The 17,963-nt window shown below is 45.0% G+C and overlaps 1 protein-coding gene across 1 annotated transcript in view; it reads right to left on the bottom strand.

The window, feature by feature from the left end:
* Positions 1 to 8,401, bottom strand: part of TOP1 (DNA topoisomerase I) — an 85,319-nt gene extending 76,918 nt beyond the window's left edge. The window contains exons 1-2 of the mRNA XM_068987842.1: positions 8,169 to 8,401; positions 7,831 to 7,855 (exon numbers count right to left, since the gene is read on the bottom strand). Coding sequence (XP_068843943.1) covers positions 7,831 to 7,855; positions 8,169 to 8,201 — 58 coding nt within the window. The 5' untranslated portion in view covers positions 8,202 to 8,401. The remainder of the gene's footprint in view (positions 1 to 7,830; positions 7,856 to 8,168) is intronic.
* Between the last annotated feature and the right edge of the window lie 9,562 nt (positions 8,402 to 17,963).

Genomic DNA, 17,963 nt, shown 5'->3' with positions numbered 1-17,963 from the left:
TCACAATACCCAAATTTAAAGAAAGTGAAGACGTTCCCTTTGTTCGGAAGACTACTCAAGCAATCTTTGAAAAGGTGCTTCGGTGTTTTTTGTTTTTAAGGACTGTCAAGGAACTCAAAATTCTGTTTTAAGTTTTTACGTTTCCTAAAGTGAACTTCACATGCTATTTAATAGACCCAGTTTACAGGAAAAGGACTAAGACTCAGAGATTTAACTTGTTCAAAGACCACACTATTGAGCAGAAGTGCAAGAGCTCAAACTGAAATGTCCTTTCCACTATATTAACGGCTACCTGATTTGGCCAGGGGTGGGGGGGGACCCTCCTGACCCAAGACTATTCAAATTCTGAATCAGAGAAAAATTATATAAAAGAAAGAGGTGAAAGCTCTGAAGACTTTTAAACCCAATCCTATCTTTGACGTGTTGACATACTGAGGGCAACAGAGCCATGCAGTATTATATTCACTTTCTCACTGGTTTTTTTTTCTTTTTTCCTATGTACTTTAAGAACCACACATTGCTGAGACGTTTATCTTTACAAGACTTTATCTCTGAGACTCTTTAAAACTAGACACTATGCTATAATTTTGACCCTACAAATTTATTTTCTCTGGCCTATCTTTAACTGAACATTAATTTTGAAGTCTGCTCCTGTTGTGACAGTTCCCTGACAATCTTTCTGATCCATGGTATAAGATCTCTTAGTCTAAACCTAGATATGGATACACCAACTTTTATTTTACCGGGATTGGTTAATAGTCAGAAGAGAGTCGCATACACCACGCAGTTTGGTTAGGTAAAGACTCTACCAACTCTAGTCATATGCTACTTACTGTTCACTGTGCAAATGTCAGAAGATTTAAAATGTTAACAGAGAATATCAGTGAAGGAAGGAAAGAGCCACCAACTCACTACTTCAAACCTAACATTCAAAATAAAGCTCCATCTCAGAGCAGATGATGTTTGATCAAAGTTTAAACTTTAAAATGTGGGCACAGAGACACCATCATATACTCATATAAATCTCAGAAGTCTGTGAAGCATAGAAATACCATCCTTGTTTATAGATGAGAAAACAGGGGACAGTGGGGCAAGTTTCATAGTAAGAACAGGGACTTATCTAGACTTCTCTGATTTCTATTCCAACTTTCTATTTTACCACAGCTGTTCAAGGGCATAGTATTTCCCCACAGGCTCCCTCTTCATCACCTATACCCCTACTTCAGTAGCAATCTGATTCCAGTCTTAATACCATAGCATCTCTTGAAGATGTAAGAGGTCTAAGCTATCTCTACCAGCATATAATTAAGGTCAGGCTATGATACCTCATTAGAAGCTTACCAACTACCACCTGACTGAGATTTCTGGAATCTGGGCCAACACAGTATGCTAACAAAAAGGGGAGATAAGAAGGTGTAAAAAGAAAAGAAAATTTCCTTTTTTGGCCTCTGGTTCTCCCACAAACAAGTACTATTTTCACTAAATTCAGACTTAATGAATACAAAAAAGTGTCTACCAGACTCTCAAAATTAGTTCCCTTCCTACCACTTACCTTCTGCTGCCCTCAGCTGACTGCAAAGAAATAACGGGGCTACCTTACAGGAGCTGGGTAAAGCTAGTCAATGAGATTTCCTAATCCACTGATCTTGAAATCTGCTAGATCAGTTTTCTGCCCGACCAGCATTTCGCCTACAAAGCTTTATAAATCTGAGCAGTCACATCTGGTAGCAAGCTTAAAATCTGACTTTTACTAACTGGCAAAAGGGTATATTTCAGTGTATTCTAATGTAGAAATAACCTTAAAAACTGTTTTTTTGCTTGTTTGTTTTGGTAAACTCCAAATAGCCAAGAATATCTCCTCCAAGGAAGGTTCCTGGCCTCTATCTTTCCTAGGCTGTGCTGAGAAAAATACAAGAAAATGTCATCATGCCCAGGGATCTATTAAACTTGTTCTCAACAGCAAAGACAAATCCTCAATTATGCTGATTGCTTAAACACCTTTCGTTGAAGCTTATCTAGTGTCTCAGGAATGCTAATGAACTGAGTTCTTTGGTTCCTTAAATCCACAGAAACGTTAATTTCAAAGGCTCAGAGAGGAATTTTAACAGACTGGTAGAGATGCACCTCTACCCAAATCTATTGGAGAAGGCAAAAGGGAGTTGTAAATAAAAATATTTACCATACGTTTCAGAAAAACTCTCAAGAACATCCAGAAAGGTAAAGTTGGCAGGGAGATAACTGAGTGGATCTAAAAATATGACAACAAATTCAAAACTAGTATCTACCAAAAAGAAATTTAAAACTTACATTACCAATATCTTTAACTAAAACTTAGAACATAAATGACAGATAAAGACACAATCCAAAAGTTGATAAAAGGTGGTCTTGCTTGATGATACTACAATCTATGTACCCTAGACATACACTTGAGTCACTTCTCTCCCAGTGTGAAAAATATTTTGAATTTTTTTTGAACATACAAAATAAGTATCATTTTAAATAATATCTACATGCTACTAAATCATTACAGCAAACTACTAGTCATTTCCCACAACACTACCAAAACACCATTAATATCTAACAGATACTCCACTATAAGCTTCTTCCCACCTAATAAAACCAAGGCTACACCCACTGTCACCATACCACTCCCTCATCTTTATCCCCCTGCATGGTACCCAGGCCCTACGCTATCAACACAGAGCACACTGCCCCCACCTAGATAGGCAGGTTGTAGGGGGAGGGCAAAGGTTGGCAAAATGTTATTCTTCCATACCGATGGCCTCTATTTTAGATTTCCTACTTTAGCTACTGGCCTGAAGCCATGGGGATGGAAAGCTGCTACACAAACTTCAATTTACAAGGCATGGAAATATTAAAGACTTCTTTCAACTATTACTACTCAAAGCTTAAACACAATCTAAAAGCTTCTTTTAAACACAATATCTCATTCACTTCTAAAGGACCAGATTAGGACCATCCCAAACTTTTTACCTTAAGAAGCCAAATTCTCCACTTCTTGCCCAAATGCCCTCATTTTGCAAAGGTAATGATTTCAGAAATAATTAAGGGGCAGTCAGATCATCTTAACTATGAGATACAAAAATGTTAAGTGAACTGACTCTCTTCCCTATCCAAACACAATGAACGGACCATATTCTACCTTTCTTTCAAAGACAGTTTTTTACTTCAGGATCCCACATCAAATACTCATTTCAAGCATTTCCACTGCCTCATTCGAAAGTAAATAATTACAGTCGAATCTACTTCTCCAAGTGAACCAAAAACTTTATTGGAGTTCAACATAGTTTCATACGGAAAAGATGCAATCCCTCACAAAACACCTCCGAAGAAATAACTTAGGATTTGAAGAAAATCAGTATTCGGCGCTGAGGATGGCAAAAGTTGCTAAAGATCCGTAACAGAACATATGCACTCACAGCCAACTACAGTATGCCTGAAAGAAATACATCCAGAAAGCACAACAGAATCATTTGCCATACGATTAGCAACAACAGATAACTGCTACTATCATTAACATGCAACACAAACATATTTAGACTTAAAAGTCAGACTTTTTTTGCACCACTCCTTCACACACGTGGAAAATAAACAAAAAACCCCAAAGGCCTAATTTTAAATAAGCTTTAAGACATGTTAAGGATCTCTGGCATTTGTATAAATGATTACTAACTCACTGAGATCCAGAATAAACTAATGGATTTCTCTTCAAATTCTCACAATTTCCCATTTTTACGCTGATGTTAAAAGACCCAGATTCGATTCTTGTTTTGCTACTATTGGTTAAAATGAGATTCTGGAACAGATCCTGAATTCCTATCTTCCATTTTACTTATCCAGTGGTGGCTCAGTTGGTAAAGAATCTGCCTGCAACGCAGGAGAACCGGATTCGATCTCCAGGTCTAGAAGAGCCCCTGGAAAGGGAATGGCAACCCACTCCAGTATTCTTGCCTGGAGAATTAGATGGACAGAGGAGTCTGGTGAGCTACAGCCCAAGGGGTCGCCAAGAGTCGGACACGAATGAGCAACTAACACACACACACTTACCAAAAACAAGTATGGGTTGATTACAGTAAGCAATATCACCTAGTTTTTAATTTTCAAACCATGAGCTATTTCCGATTTAGTAACTCCTGGATATTATCATTTTACCGGTAACTTTGGAATTTAAAATGTTTCTGAGTTCTGACATGTTGGTAATCTAAGAAGCACAGTGTTGACAAGCAATTCTGTTTCATCTATAAAGATTCTACAGCAGCTCACTAATTCTGAAAAGGTGCCCCCAAGGAATCTGGCTGCAGTGGCAGGAAAGACAACGTTTTGCTTAAGTGTTTCCGGACAGAGTAAGAAGATGTGCCAGATTTCAGTTGATGGTGCCATCAGTTTGCTTTTTTAAAATGTGATGGGAATTTTCAGATAGCCCCATCATTAGCCTTTCCACCTGCTACCCCAACCAGTGCCCAACAGCACAGAAGTGTAACTATTAGCATCAAAAACAATTTATATTTAATTCCACCATCCAGTTTGAATCCACTAAACTAACTAGAATCAACACAAGATAATGTCAAACAATGATCCCATATGACATTTCTGAGAATAATCACTGATGTCTGATGAAACCAAGCATTATACTCTACTCATGCCAAAGAGGGAAGAACCCTACAACTCCAGAGTACATGGGCAAAAACTTCAAGCCCTTGAAATGGCAAAAGGACCACTGACCCCCAACCTGATGTTACCATTATCAACTCTAAAGACAGTTTAGCAGTCTGCTTAGTACTGTAGTAATGACTCAGCCCCACTTCAACTAGTGCTACCAACACTTAGAAAGGAAGTCTTTTCTCTTAGACAAAAAGTAGTCTTTTCTTTCATGGTTTCTGCTCCCCAAACTCACAGCAATACTTTAAACATAAATGTAAGTATGTTTCAGTAACAGATTTATTCCCAGCAGTTGAGTATAGGCCAGAATGTTCTAAATTCTACACAATAGCAACAGTTTCAACTATTGTAAAGAATGAACTCCAAAGGCAAAAAATCCTTTAAATCTTAGAGGATGAGGGCAGGCAAATGAGGGATTTTTGTTTCAACGTATGAAATTGGCACAGTCAATCTGTAAGATGGGTTAGGTCCACTTAAAATCATGCTTAAGCAAACTCTTAATACAAAAATCAGTAACAACTTCTCTGAGCATAATTAAACATTGATTTTTAAAAACTGTCTTCCATATTTACATAAATCAATCACTAGTTACCAGTGTATTACTTAACAAGCACACAGCTACTAATACCACATCTTCTAGACAATATTTACAAAGATAATACTCTGTCAGACTCTCAGTGCGGTGGGGAAGCAGTTACAGTGCTTCTTCTCATGAAGGAGCAGGCTGAGATAAAAAGTAAGCAAACTATCAACTCTTTCCCTCTCGCATTTTTCAGCTCTGTACGAAAGTAGAGATGTGCAGCTTTTAATTTTTTCATGCTAGAATCATATACAGACAGCTAAACTTGTGAGCTCTGTAGTGCCCAACTCACTTCCCTTGGGAAAGTCAATAAATAGATCTAAGTCTCAGTTTCCTCTTCTCTGGAAATAGAGATAACAGTACCTAATTCGTAAGGGTTATTCCAAGGAAGAAATTAAACTAGATGATCCAATGGGAAGAACTGATGAGACTCATGCCTGCCTGGCAGACAGTAAACATTCAATAAATATTTAGCAATTATTGCTGTTACAAGTGAAAAAACACATTCTAAAAGTTTGGTCTCTACAAAAATGGCAAAAATCTACCCAGCCTACAATCATTCACAAATTCAATAGCGGTGAGGTTATACACTACACTTCGTTTTACTACTGGATAGATTACTCAGCCCAGTCTGAGTCAAAAAGAACACTTCTCATGTATTAAGATCCTACTTTCCTCCAAGAGAGGTCAAAAGAACTTCTTCTATCCTCACCTGCCACATCCTTTCTCTGCTCCTACATCCCAAAGAAACCTGTCTCACACTGTGGCTTGCTGAACTGCAGGAGCCTCACCTCCCTATTTTAAAACTCAAATAAGGTTGGCTAAACATAGTTAAGAAATACCCCAAGCCCTGACACTCAGCACCTAGTCTTGCACAACACCAAGCTCAGAAGCTCCCTCCTCTGAGAAATCTCCCCACCCCCAGACAAAGTTAAATTCCCTCGTCACTCCCGCAGCATTTGGGGTACAGGTTTGCCCCAGCACCTACCTTATAATTAACTAATTCTGTCTCCCCAAACAGACTGAAGGCAGGAGCAGCACTGTGGGTGCCGAGGGGTTCAGCTCCAGCACTAAACATAGTGCTTTAGCACATACTAGGTGCTCAAGAAATGCTACACTTTACCCAGATTCTCTCCTTGCAGATTACATCTCTTGCTGGATGCCCCACTTGGAAATCTGAACATAAGGTTGCTCTCTGTAGAGTAGGCTAACACCATGGACTGCTGATTACAACATCAGAAAAGCTAGTCAGCTTCTCCCATTGGAGAGGTTCCCGGAACCCACATTCAACTGAGCAGGATTATGTACCATCAGAATCAGTGGGAATTCCCAGCATAGAAGTTACCTTTTCCTTCAGTAAGACTGCTGAAAAGCTCACAGGGTGAGCTTTTTAGTGGGGGAATCTTCACAGGGTAACTGAAGTAGAAATACTCAAAGAATAAATGCCTTGATTTGGCTGAAAAGGGTTCAAAAACATAAAGATCTGGCAAAAGTCAGTTAGCTCTCAATTCCTGAAAAACAGCCACTTCTGAAAAAGAATGAACAGGAAGCAGGGGTGGGTACTGGCCACTCTTTGTTTCAATAAATAAAATCTTTTTTTTTCCTGCCCCACAGCCCACAAGAAATGGCTAACACATCAGGCCAGATGAGATGTTCAACAACCTCTCCTCTTGACAACTACACTAAATTACATTTCTAAAAAAACACTGTCTTAGGAACCTCAGCCCCACTGAAAAGTTCTGGTCAGTAATACTTTAATTTAAAAAAAAAAAAAGGAAATCAATATGCCTGAGCCCAACATTGACAATGGATGGCCCATAGAGGACTTGCAAACTTTCTGAAGGGAGGTACCACTACCTTTGCAAAGAACACAACTTGGGGAAAGCAACCTCAAAATACGAAGCACTCCACAAGGAGGGCTTTAGTTTTAGAGCCCCATTTCCTACCATAAACATCTTACTCTGGAAGGGGGAAAGAAAAAAAAAACAACAAAAAAACCAACAGTTGCCGAAGGGCAGCTTTCATTCTGGAAGCAGAAAAGGAAACAAGAGAAGCAGTAAGCAGGACAACCCCCCAAATAAAGTTCTCTTTGGGCAAAAATAGTAACAATTCAGGCTCGCACCCTTCCCTCTGGTGAAGTCTGTGATTTATACGGCTTTGCTCCGCAGAAAGCTCTTTCTGGGCAGCTCAAGGAAGGAGCCGAGGGAGGGAGAGAAAGACACACAGGCACAGAAAGGAGAGGAGAGAGAAAAAGAAAATGGCGCAGAGACTAAGTCCCGACTGTCGACAAGGCGACTTTCCCGGGAGGAATCCGGGCCCGGAAAGGCTGCCCGAAGCCCGGCGGCGGGCGACGCGGGGTGTCCGTAGCCCCCTCTTGGGATGGCCGCGATCTGGGGGGTCTGGGGTCCCCGGAAAAGGGGTCCAGAGGCGGCCCGAGGGGAACAATGGGGCCGGTGAGCGAGGAGCCGGGACTTAGTCTCTGGGACGCCATGTCTGTCCTCTACCCGGCTCGGGCCAGGCGCGGGGCCGGCGGCCGCGGAGTCTGGGGTCGGAAAGGGGGGCGCACTCACCATTCAGTCGGAAATCCGCCTCGATCTGGGGAGAGAAAAGGAGGGACCATGAAACAACAGGCACATTCACCCCGCGGGCGGCGGGCAAGCGCGCGCGGCCGGGAGCCGGGCCCACCCTGCGCCCCCCGGGAACGGCCTGAAGGGCCAGCCAGCACCCCCAAACTGTAAGTTGGCGGCTTCCGCCCAGGTCCTGGGGAGCCGACGTCCGCCGGCTGGCCGCCCCTGGCCAGGGGCTCTGGCCTGTCAAAGCAGCCGGGCCGAGGCCGGGGCCTCTGAGTCGAGGGTCGTGGAGGGCCGAGGCACGGCCGGGGGCCCGGGCGGGCCTGGCAGGGCCGTACCTGGGAATCGTTGTGGAGATGGTCCCCACTCATGTCGGCCGGAGAGGCGAGGGGCGCCGAGAAGACGCAGACGGTCGCGGCCGGCCTGTGCGGGCGGACAGGAGACACCCGGAGGCTCCGGGAGGCGCGGGGAAAAGGTGGTGGGGCGGGCTTAAGACTACCGGAACCGCTGAGGCGGCGACAGCGGCGGCGAGGCTGACTGACTGCCGGGCGGGCGGCGAGAGCAGACCCCAGCAGTTGTGTAACAGCCTAAGTTCGCATTTCGGCTCACGGCGCCTGCGCGGCCGCTTTTAAAAGCGACGTCGCTGACGTCAGAGACTCGCGGAAGGAGGCCGACGGTGGCGGGGCCCGCCCCCTCGCGCTTCCTCAGGGGGGACCCGGCTTTGCATCGCAAGCCCCGCCCCTTTAGCCCTCGCGCGCCTCTGTGATTTGCATAAGGAACTGACTCCTCCCACGGCCGCCCACCCAGAGCAACCTTCTCTTCTACTCCCCTCGCCTTTTCTCGGAACCCAGATCCCTCCCCTGGGCAGTGCGCAGGCGCAGCCGGGACACCGCCTCCCGGCCTGGGCAGGCAGCTCGGCCACGTGGTGGGCCTTTAAAGGCCGCCGCGGGACAGCGTCAGACCCCAGCCGAGCTGACATCCCAGACGCTTCTGCATCTTCCGGGAGCTGCAAATACCTTGGCAGCCGGGGTCCCCAAGTTCTCACCAGCTATTCTTCGCTCGCTAACCAGAACCCGAGGCTGCTTGGAGGGAGCCTTTGTCCAGGCCTTCCAACTTCTGGATGATAGCACGCCCACTTCTTAAAATGTATTTAAATTGTTCAACCCGCCAAAGGTCTGGTTTAGCCCCAGTTTTCTGCCCGTACGTGTAGTCCCGAGTAACAGGAGGCCTGATTTCGTTTGTGCGTACTTCAAATATCCCTGAGCCAGGAATTGTGCTAAGAAAAGAAGTGGGGTAGGAGCCGAATGGAACCGAATCACGGGGTAAACACTACCTGACTGTGTACCCCGCTGTGTCCTTAGCGCGCTGCGAAGCATAGCGGGGAGAAATTGGAGAAAGAACCGCGGCTTATGGCGTATCTACTGTGCTCTCCGCTCTCATTTCTCACAATAGCTCCGTGAGGTCGTCTATTTTGCTAAAGTTAAACTGTGTCAGAGAGTATGTGTTAGTCGGTCCGTCCTGTCAGACTCTCTACAACCGCATGGACTGTAGCCCACCAGGTTCCTCTTTCCATGAAATTCTCCAGGCAAGAGTACTGGAGTGGATAGCCTTTCTCTTCTCCAGGGTATCTTCCTGACCCAGAGATCTAGCTTGGGTCTCCTGTATTGCAGGCAGATTCTTTACCATCGGAGCCACCAGGGAAGTCCAAGTGTCAGAGATAAGAACCTACTAACCTTCCTGACATCTACATTTGGATACCTCACTGGTTTCTCCAAGGCTTATCTTGCCTTCTTCCTCCACCATGCCTGCGAGCTGAATCGCTAAGTCCTGTCCCACTCTGTGACCCCGTGGACTGTAGCCTGCCAGGTGTTCAAGCAAGAATATTCGAGTGAATTGCCATTTCCTCCCCCAAGGGATCTTCCCCACCCAGGGAGCTAACCTGTATCTCCTGCTTTTGGCAGGTGGATCCTTTACTCCTGAGCCACCTGGTAAGCCCCCCAGCTAGAAAAGCTCCACGTTGCACACCTTCCTCTCCATTTCTCAGAAGTCCAGCTGATTGCATTGCTTCAAGCCTCTCTCCCTCACCCACACACCTGTGAAGTGTGCATTATCTCCTGCTTGAATTCTTACATTTCTAACAGGAATCCCTACTTCCCTTCTGGCCCTCTCACAGCTACTCTGCAGCAGTAGACAAAGTGCTCTTTCAACACCAGGTCTAACCACTATCCGTTCCCACAACTTCTCTCATCTTAGGACAAAGTTCAAAGTTCTTAAAGTAGCTGCCAAGATCCTGAATAACTGGCTTAATTCAAGCGTGACCCTTGTGAATTTTCCTAAATCTATTACCACTTCCTTTATTATTATTGCTACTTATGAACCTTCAAGTTGTGAACTTTCAAAGACGCAAAGGTGCCCCTGTATGCCAGCGATTGTACTGTATTACTGTACCTTTCAAGGTGCTATACTGTAAGATTAAAAAAAGAAACATTTTCTTGGATGTTTCTGTACCCTGGTGGTGCAGTGGATGGGAATCCACCTGCCAGTGCAGGGGGCACAGGTTCATTCCCACATACTGTGGAGCCACTGGGCCTTTGTGCCACAACTACTGAAGCCCGAATGCCTGGAGCCTGTGCTGTGCAATAAGAGAAGCCACCACAATGAGAGTACCACTTCTGGAGAGTAGCCTCCACTCTCTGCATCTAGAGAAAGCCTGCAGGCAGCAACAGAGACCCAGTGCAATCAAAAATAACAAAATAAATAATTTGTTTTAATGTTTTATTTTTTGTGTTGGTTTGTTATGTATTACTGTGTGAAAAGTATTATAAACCTGTAATAGGACAGTGCTATATAGCCAATGATGTTAGTTGGATACCTAGGCTAACTTTGTTGGACTCACGAATGTGCTCTCAGAACAGAAGTCATGCAAATATAGGGGAATAACTGTACTTAATGTTTTAATTCATTCCTCTTCTTTCTTCAGTTTCATCCTAAGTAATAATATCTATGAAATAATAATGTTTATGAAATCATTTACAAATAAACTACAAAAAGTGTTCATTCGTGGACCATTGAAATCATATCTAGTGGCAAACACTTTAATTCTAATTCATTGAAAAAAATTAATGCTTGTGAATGCTTCAAAGCTCAATCTTAATACTATTTTCTCCCTTCCACACTCTCTGACTCCTCCTTCCTGACCAAGATCAAGTGCCCCCCTCCTTTGTGACACTTATAACTTTCGTTAAGTTAGTAATGGTGGTAACTGGCGATTTTATGTCTCGCTGCCCTACAGAATGCCAGGTCTGTGAGGGCTGGGACCTTTCTGTCTTGCTTAGCACTTGATCCCCAGCACCCAGCCAGAGATCCTACAGAAGAGGCATGTGATCAATGAGGGAATGAAAGCAGGGTAGTACAGTGGTTAGGACCACACACGAAAGTCAAACCAATCTAGTTTTGAGTTCTGCTCGATAATATTGATGTTTATAAACATATAGTTATATATTATTATATGTTTATATATAGCTTCGGAAGGAGGAATCTCTTGAGAGAAATTAGCAGAGATCTCATTATACACACACACACACACACACACACACACACACACACATATAGTCATCTATATATACTCCCTGTTTATTAGCTCTTTGACATCAGGCAAGTTGCTTAACTCCTTTGAGTCCCAGTTTCCTCATCTGGACAATGATAATAAGGATGGAATTTTTAAAATTATTTACTTCTGGTTGTGCTGGGTCTTCGTTGCTGCGCGTGGGCTTTCTCTAGTTGTGGCAAGCAGGGGCTACTCTTCATTGTGGTGCAAGGGCTTCTCATTGTGGTGGCTTCTCTTTTTGAGGAGTAGAAGCTCTAGGGCTCACGAGCTTCATTGGTTGTGGTGCGTGGGCTCAGTGGTTGTGGTTTTCAGGCCCTAGATCACACGGCTTAGTTGCTTCATGGCATGTGGAATCTTCCTGGAGCAAGGATGACACCCATGTTCCCTGCATTGGCAGGTGGATTCTTATCCACTGTACCACTAGGGAAGAACCGTAAGTGTAGAATTTTAAGAGATTTTTTTTTTTAAGCTGTTGGAGAACATAACTAGTAAGTGGTGAGTTTTGCATTGACACTCAGGTCCTCTTACCTCCAAAGCTATGTTCTTTCTTTCAAGCAAGTTGCCAGAACCAGTTTCACTTTGCTTTTGGATTCTTTCATCGTAGTCTTTCCATCTTGGGATCAATCGCAGGCAACCAGGTGAGGTATGTGACTCCTACTTGTTTGCTGCAGTAAGGCCAAAGTAAATTTGAGGAGTGCTTTAAGGCAGACAGTGCCTTCTAACACTTCTCCACCACCACTCTCCAAAGCCAGGGAGAATCTGCATTTATTTCCCAGGTAACTCCAAGGAAGATTGGCGTAGCCATGAAAACACAACACACATTCCAAAAGGGCACACAAAGCACAGTTCCCATGCACAAACACGCAGGTATCTGGGCACCTTGTTATAGACTGAACTTCCCTGCCAGAATGCATGATGACAGTGCTTTGAGGCTGGCTGTCTTACTCAAGGCCACCTGGCCCCTCTCTGATTCCTGATACTTCAATCTGGTGTCCCCACGATATGGTCCACCCACCCCTAGTACTTGAGAAGACTATAGATAATGCCTGTATAGACATCTTAATTTTAATGATTATGTATATATTTCCATGTGTATGAGAAAAAAATTTTAACCATCACATCAAATCCTGGTTTTAAGGATATCTCTGTTGTAGGAGTCAGACACGACTGAGTGACTTCACTTTCACTTTTCACTTTCATGCATTGGAGAAGGAAATGGCAGCTCACTCCAGTGTTCTTGCCTGGAGAATCCCAGGGACGGGGGAGCCTGGTGGGCTGCCGTCTCTGGGGTCGCACAGAGTCGGACACGACTGAAGTGACTTAGCAGCAGCAGCAGCTGTTTGGAATGAGGCTTTTTAAAAAGTTGATTGATTTAAATAAAAATGTGAAGGAATGGCACAGAGAGAACATATAAGACAAACTCCAAAAAGGTTAGAGGGAAATAAATGAGGCTTGGGAAACATTACTTTTTAAATCAAGACTGCTCACTCATGGGCCATCCCAGCCCCTGTAAAAATAACTAGCAGATGACAGCTGATGTTGTAGGCTTGTTTCCAATGTGAAAGGTGGATGATTTATCAATATTCCACTAAAAGAAGGGCTCCATATACAAATACATACATCGTTATGATTTAAAATTAAACAGGTCTTTTCCAACGAGACTTCCTAGAGTTGTCCATATGCTGATACACATGGCAGGAAGCATCTCCAAAATGTTTGTAAGCCCAGAAATCTTTTTTTTTTATCCCCAGAGTTCTTCTTAAGACTGGGCTCTTTGGAATGACCAGCCCTCAGGCTTCTTGTTCTAGATGGTCACCCAAGATACAGCCCATAGTCATTTGCTTCTGACTTGCATGAGAGTGTTCTTATTGCCTTAACCCAAGTCTTGGCTCCCAGAACTGAACATGTCTAGGGTTGACTGAACAACTTTTGCTTTTCAGGGAACCTGTGCTTCTGCACAGTGTACACAAATGTACAAATATGATGTTGTCCCTCTGGCTACAGTTGTGTGACCCAAGCTGAGCCACTCAGATCAACTTCCTTGAGACTTTGGAACCAGGAAAGAGAAGGTGGTTTGGTCTCTCTTCCTGCAGATGGATCTGTAGTATGTAAATCAGGAAGCTGCCCTGCTGGTACTTTCTGCCAAAAGGGCCCGAGAGAGCTGGGAGCAAGAAGGAAAGAAGGAAGAGAAGAGAAGGCCCTGATGGAGTTCAGGGTCCTCAGTTCCTAGTATCTTTTGAGGCTTTATTTCCCTGGATCCTGTGCCTTTAAATAAATTCTCCTTTTTGCTTCATGGAGGTCTGATGGGTCACTAAAGACCAAGAACTCTACGTTATACCAAGTCCTAGTCTACACTCGACTCCTACGCACTCTCAAGGCCTCTGTTTTCTTTTGGTCCTGGGCCTGGGCCCCTCTTGTTATGGCACCTGAATGCCCCCTAGAGTTTTGATCTTGGATGTTGGCACAGCCTCGACTGGCAATTCTTGGGCAGCAGCATCTTCTAATTCTCCTTTCCTATGTGTGCCTTGCCTGAGAACCTGCTGCCCTTTCGAGAGTTAGATGATGCTCAGAATAGAACCTGCTTGATACCTCAGAAAGGAGATCCAGGCTGGCCATCGAAGTAACAACTAGACACACCCTTTGCCTGTTGGTAATGGCCCAGCAAAGGTTCAATTTTGTGGAATAAAAAAGGAGCGGAACAACAGAAAAGCTGGCAGCCCTGGAGTCATGGAATGAGAAGTGAAAGGCACTTCGTTGTGTCCAGCTGTTTGTGACCCCATGGACTTCTTCAGGCCAGAATACTGGAGTGGGCAGCCTTTCCCTTCTACAGGGGATCTTCCCAACCCAGGGATCAAACCCAGGTCTCCCGCACTGTCCAACCCAGGGATTGAACCCAGGTCTCCAACACTGCAGACGGATTCTTTACCAGATGAGCCACGAGAGGACAGATGATAAAGATTTAGGAGCCTGGTCACGTGGGGAGTCTATTTTCACATTCTTACCTTGTCTTCCTGCCAGAAGAAATCTTTTCTGTGATGAGGACATGTATTGATTCCACCACTATTTCCCAAGAAATGAGGGAGTATATTGGTTATATGTGGGGGCTTCCCAGGTGGCTCAGTGGTAAAGAATCCGCCTGCCAATACGGGAGATGCAGGAGACGCAGATTCAGTCTCTGGGTTGGGAAGATCTCCTGGAGGAGGAAATGGCAACCCACTCCAATACTCTTGCCTGGAGAATCCCGTGAATAGAGGAGCCTAACAGTCTATATAGTCCATGGGGTTGCACAGAGTCAGACACAGCTGACTGACTAAGGACACACACACACACACACACACACACACACACACGGGCTATATGATAGATAGGTACTATGCTACGCCCTGGGGACACAGATATTAATAAGACCAAATCCTTTTGTTGGAGAAGTTCCTAGTCTGATAACAAGATAAACATATTCCCCAACTGCTACCATAAGGTATGAAGAATAACATGGCAGAGGTGGCCAGCTACCAGTTGCTATGGGAACACTGGGAAGGAGGTGTTCAACTCACCAGTGGTGGCAGAGGGGGCAATATGAGAGACTTCTGGTCAGATGCCGTTCTCTAAAGATGTGGAGGTGGCCTGTGGAAGAGAAAGGAAGGTATTGCAGGAAGAAGAGCCACCTGGGCCAAGACAGAGCATCCTGGGCAGGGACAGCTTTGGTCAGGATGGAGCAGAGAATACCTGTGAAGATAAACCAGAGAAGAAGGCTAGGCAGGTGGGGACGCCTCCCTTGGTGATAGTGGAGCTCCCACAGGACAAGCCGTAATGGGGTTTTGAGGAGGTGTGAGACAAACCATGGGCAGCACAGAGGGGAGAGTTTGGCAGAGCTGATGCTGGAGATGGGCAAATTATCCAGGAGGCCCATGGAGACCACTGCAAGTGTCTCAGAAGCATCAATAAGCGCAGGGTTGGGAGGTCGTTTGGAATAACTGTGAAGAGGCAGCCCTTGAAGGGGACATCAGGATACTGACCTGGGACCAGGGTACTGCCCCAGGAGAACTTAGGACAGCAGCTTTCCCTGAATCTTCTTCTCACCAGATATGCTGCTGGGACATCCTGCTGCCCCTCGGGTCCAGTCACCTCCACATGGAGCACCAGCAGGCTGGGGGCAGCAAAGAGGCAGAAACTGGGGCTCCAGGAAATCTTGGATAATTCTGGGAGTGAGTACAACCCCAAGCTGACTCAGCATGACTCTCCCAAGAAAATGGAACAGAGATGACAGCCCCGCTCAATAACCAGCAGGGGTTTATTGACACAAAGAAACAGAAACGGGACTTCCTTGGTGGTCCAGTGGTTAAGACTCTGAGCTCCCAGTGCAGGGGACTTGGGTTCGATCCCTGATGGGAGAAGTAAGATCCCACAGGCTACACGGTGTGGACAAAATATTTAAAATAATAATAGTAAAATAACCAGCAGGGAACAGCTTTGCCAAGATCAAGTTCAAAAGAGATATACCTGCCCGTGCCCCCAACAAAGTTTTTGACTCCTACATCCCATCTCTTCCACCTCCAGCATCTTCTCTCCGTCCTGCCTGGCAACTTCTCCACTTATTCCCCCCTTTCAGCTTTCTCTCTTGACCTTGTTGAAAATAATCTCTCACATTAATCAATTACTTCCCACTTGCTCTCGCCTGGACTAACTGCTTCCTATACATTATCTTACTTAATCCTCACAATAACCTTTATCAAATGGGTACTACTAGTTTAATCATTTTGCAAACCAGGAAACTGAGGCTTAGGAAGATTAAGTTAACTTAGTCACACAGTTATTAAGTCATGGGGCAATGATTTGAACCCAAGCGATGTTACTATAGAGCCCACAGTCTCTTAATTCCTGTGCTGCCTCTGAAGGTCCTTAGGTCACTGTTTCTCTTGGCATGCTTGAAATATTTGGAAAGGATAGTCCTTGCTTGCTGCCTTTTCTGCCTTATAATCCAACCCCTTAAATGGTGTTGATGTGACTTCCATTCTAATCAGAGACTTCCTAGTTTGCAAATAGATTAGCCTTATTCTCCTCCACCTTCCCGCAATACTCAGTGATGCTGGGCATATTCTTTGGGTCCTTTCCATTTGGCTCCAGTGACCATGAATTCTCTTGGTTTTCCTCCTACCTCTGCAAATGCCATTATTTCTGCCTCCTCCTCTTCTCCCAGCACAATGTCAGCATGCCCAAAACTTCTGTCCTCAATCTTCTTTTCTCTGTACCCACCCTCCTCCTGGAAGCCTTACGGACTCTATGCTGACTCTTACAGAGAGCCTCTCCAATGGATATCTCGAGGCTTGATTTCTTTTTGGAGATACAGAAACATTTACCCATCTGCCCTTCCCTGGTGGCTCAGAGAGTAAAGAATCTGCCCACAAAGCAGGAGACCCAGGTTGGGAAGATCCCCTGGTGAAGGGAATGGCAACCCACTTTAGTATTCTTGCGTGGAGAATCCCATGGACAGAGGAGCCTGGCAGGTGACAATCCATGGGGGTTGCAAAGAGTTAGACACAACCAAGTGACTAACACACACAAACTACTGCTTGTGTCCCCTTGATGGTCCCCTCAGTCCTCTAGGCTCCTGGGTTCAAATTTTCCCCTGGATCTACCCTTCCTTTATGTGGTCTCTGCTTGGTAAATAGGTCTATCCACCTGCTTCCTAGTCAAGCAGCTCAAATCCCTGGAGCCTCTTGAATTGATCCCTTCCTCCCCATCCCATTAGTGGCTATCTCTCTGGAGTCTGCCAAGACCTGCTTCTGTGATTATCTGTCCTTCTTCCCCCAGGTACGTGTGGCATCTGCCCCTTCCCTGGCTTTTCTGCATAACACACACATACACATAAATGTCACAGCACCTATGAACCAGGTGCCTGGTGCCAAGGATTCAGCCACAAATTAGACCGACAAGGTCCCTTCCCTCAAGGAGCTCAGGCCTGTTAGGTGGGACAGACAAGAGAACAAGTCGTTGCCACTTACTCTGTTCAATGCTCTGGGGATAATACACAGCATGTTTGCTACAGGACCCCTTTAGGGACGCTGGCATGCTGGAATTGAGGAGTCAGACAAAGGCTTCTGTAAATAAATGACATTCAAACATGAGGCCTGCCTTACAAGTGGGAGCAGAAGCTAGCCAGGGAAAGTTAGGGAAGACAGGGAACACAAGTGAGGGAGATGACCACTAGAGGCCCAGAGAACAGATGAAATAAAGACTTGGGAATTCCAGAGTGGGGTTGGTAAGACCCCTGATTTACACTAGTGTGGCTGAGGGGTAGACTGAGAGAAAGGGTAGTGAGAGGTGAGACTGAAGGGGTAAGCAAGGCCTACCTCATGCAGGATGTTTTTTGTTGGTTAAGAAGTTTACAATTTATCCTGAGAGCAATGGGGAGCCACTGATGAGTTGTAAGCAGTGGGAGAACATAATCATATACATTAAAAAAATTTTTTTTTAATTTTTTTGAGCCCGTGCCATGTGGCCTCTTGGATTGTAGTTCCCTGACCAG

The sequence above is a fragment of the Capricornis sumatraensis genome, chromosome 15 (genome assembly GCF_032405125.1).
Source record: "Capricornis sumatraensis isolate serow.1 chromosome 15, serow.2, whole genome shotgun sequence".
Classification (NCBI taxonomy): Eukaryota; Metazoa; Chordata; class Mammalia; order Artiodactyla; family Bovidae; genus Capricornis; species Capricornis sumatraensis.
This window is presented reverse-complemented; position numbering and strand designations above follow the sequence as displayed.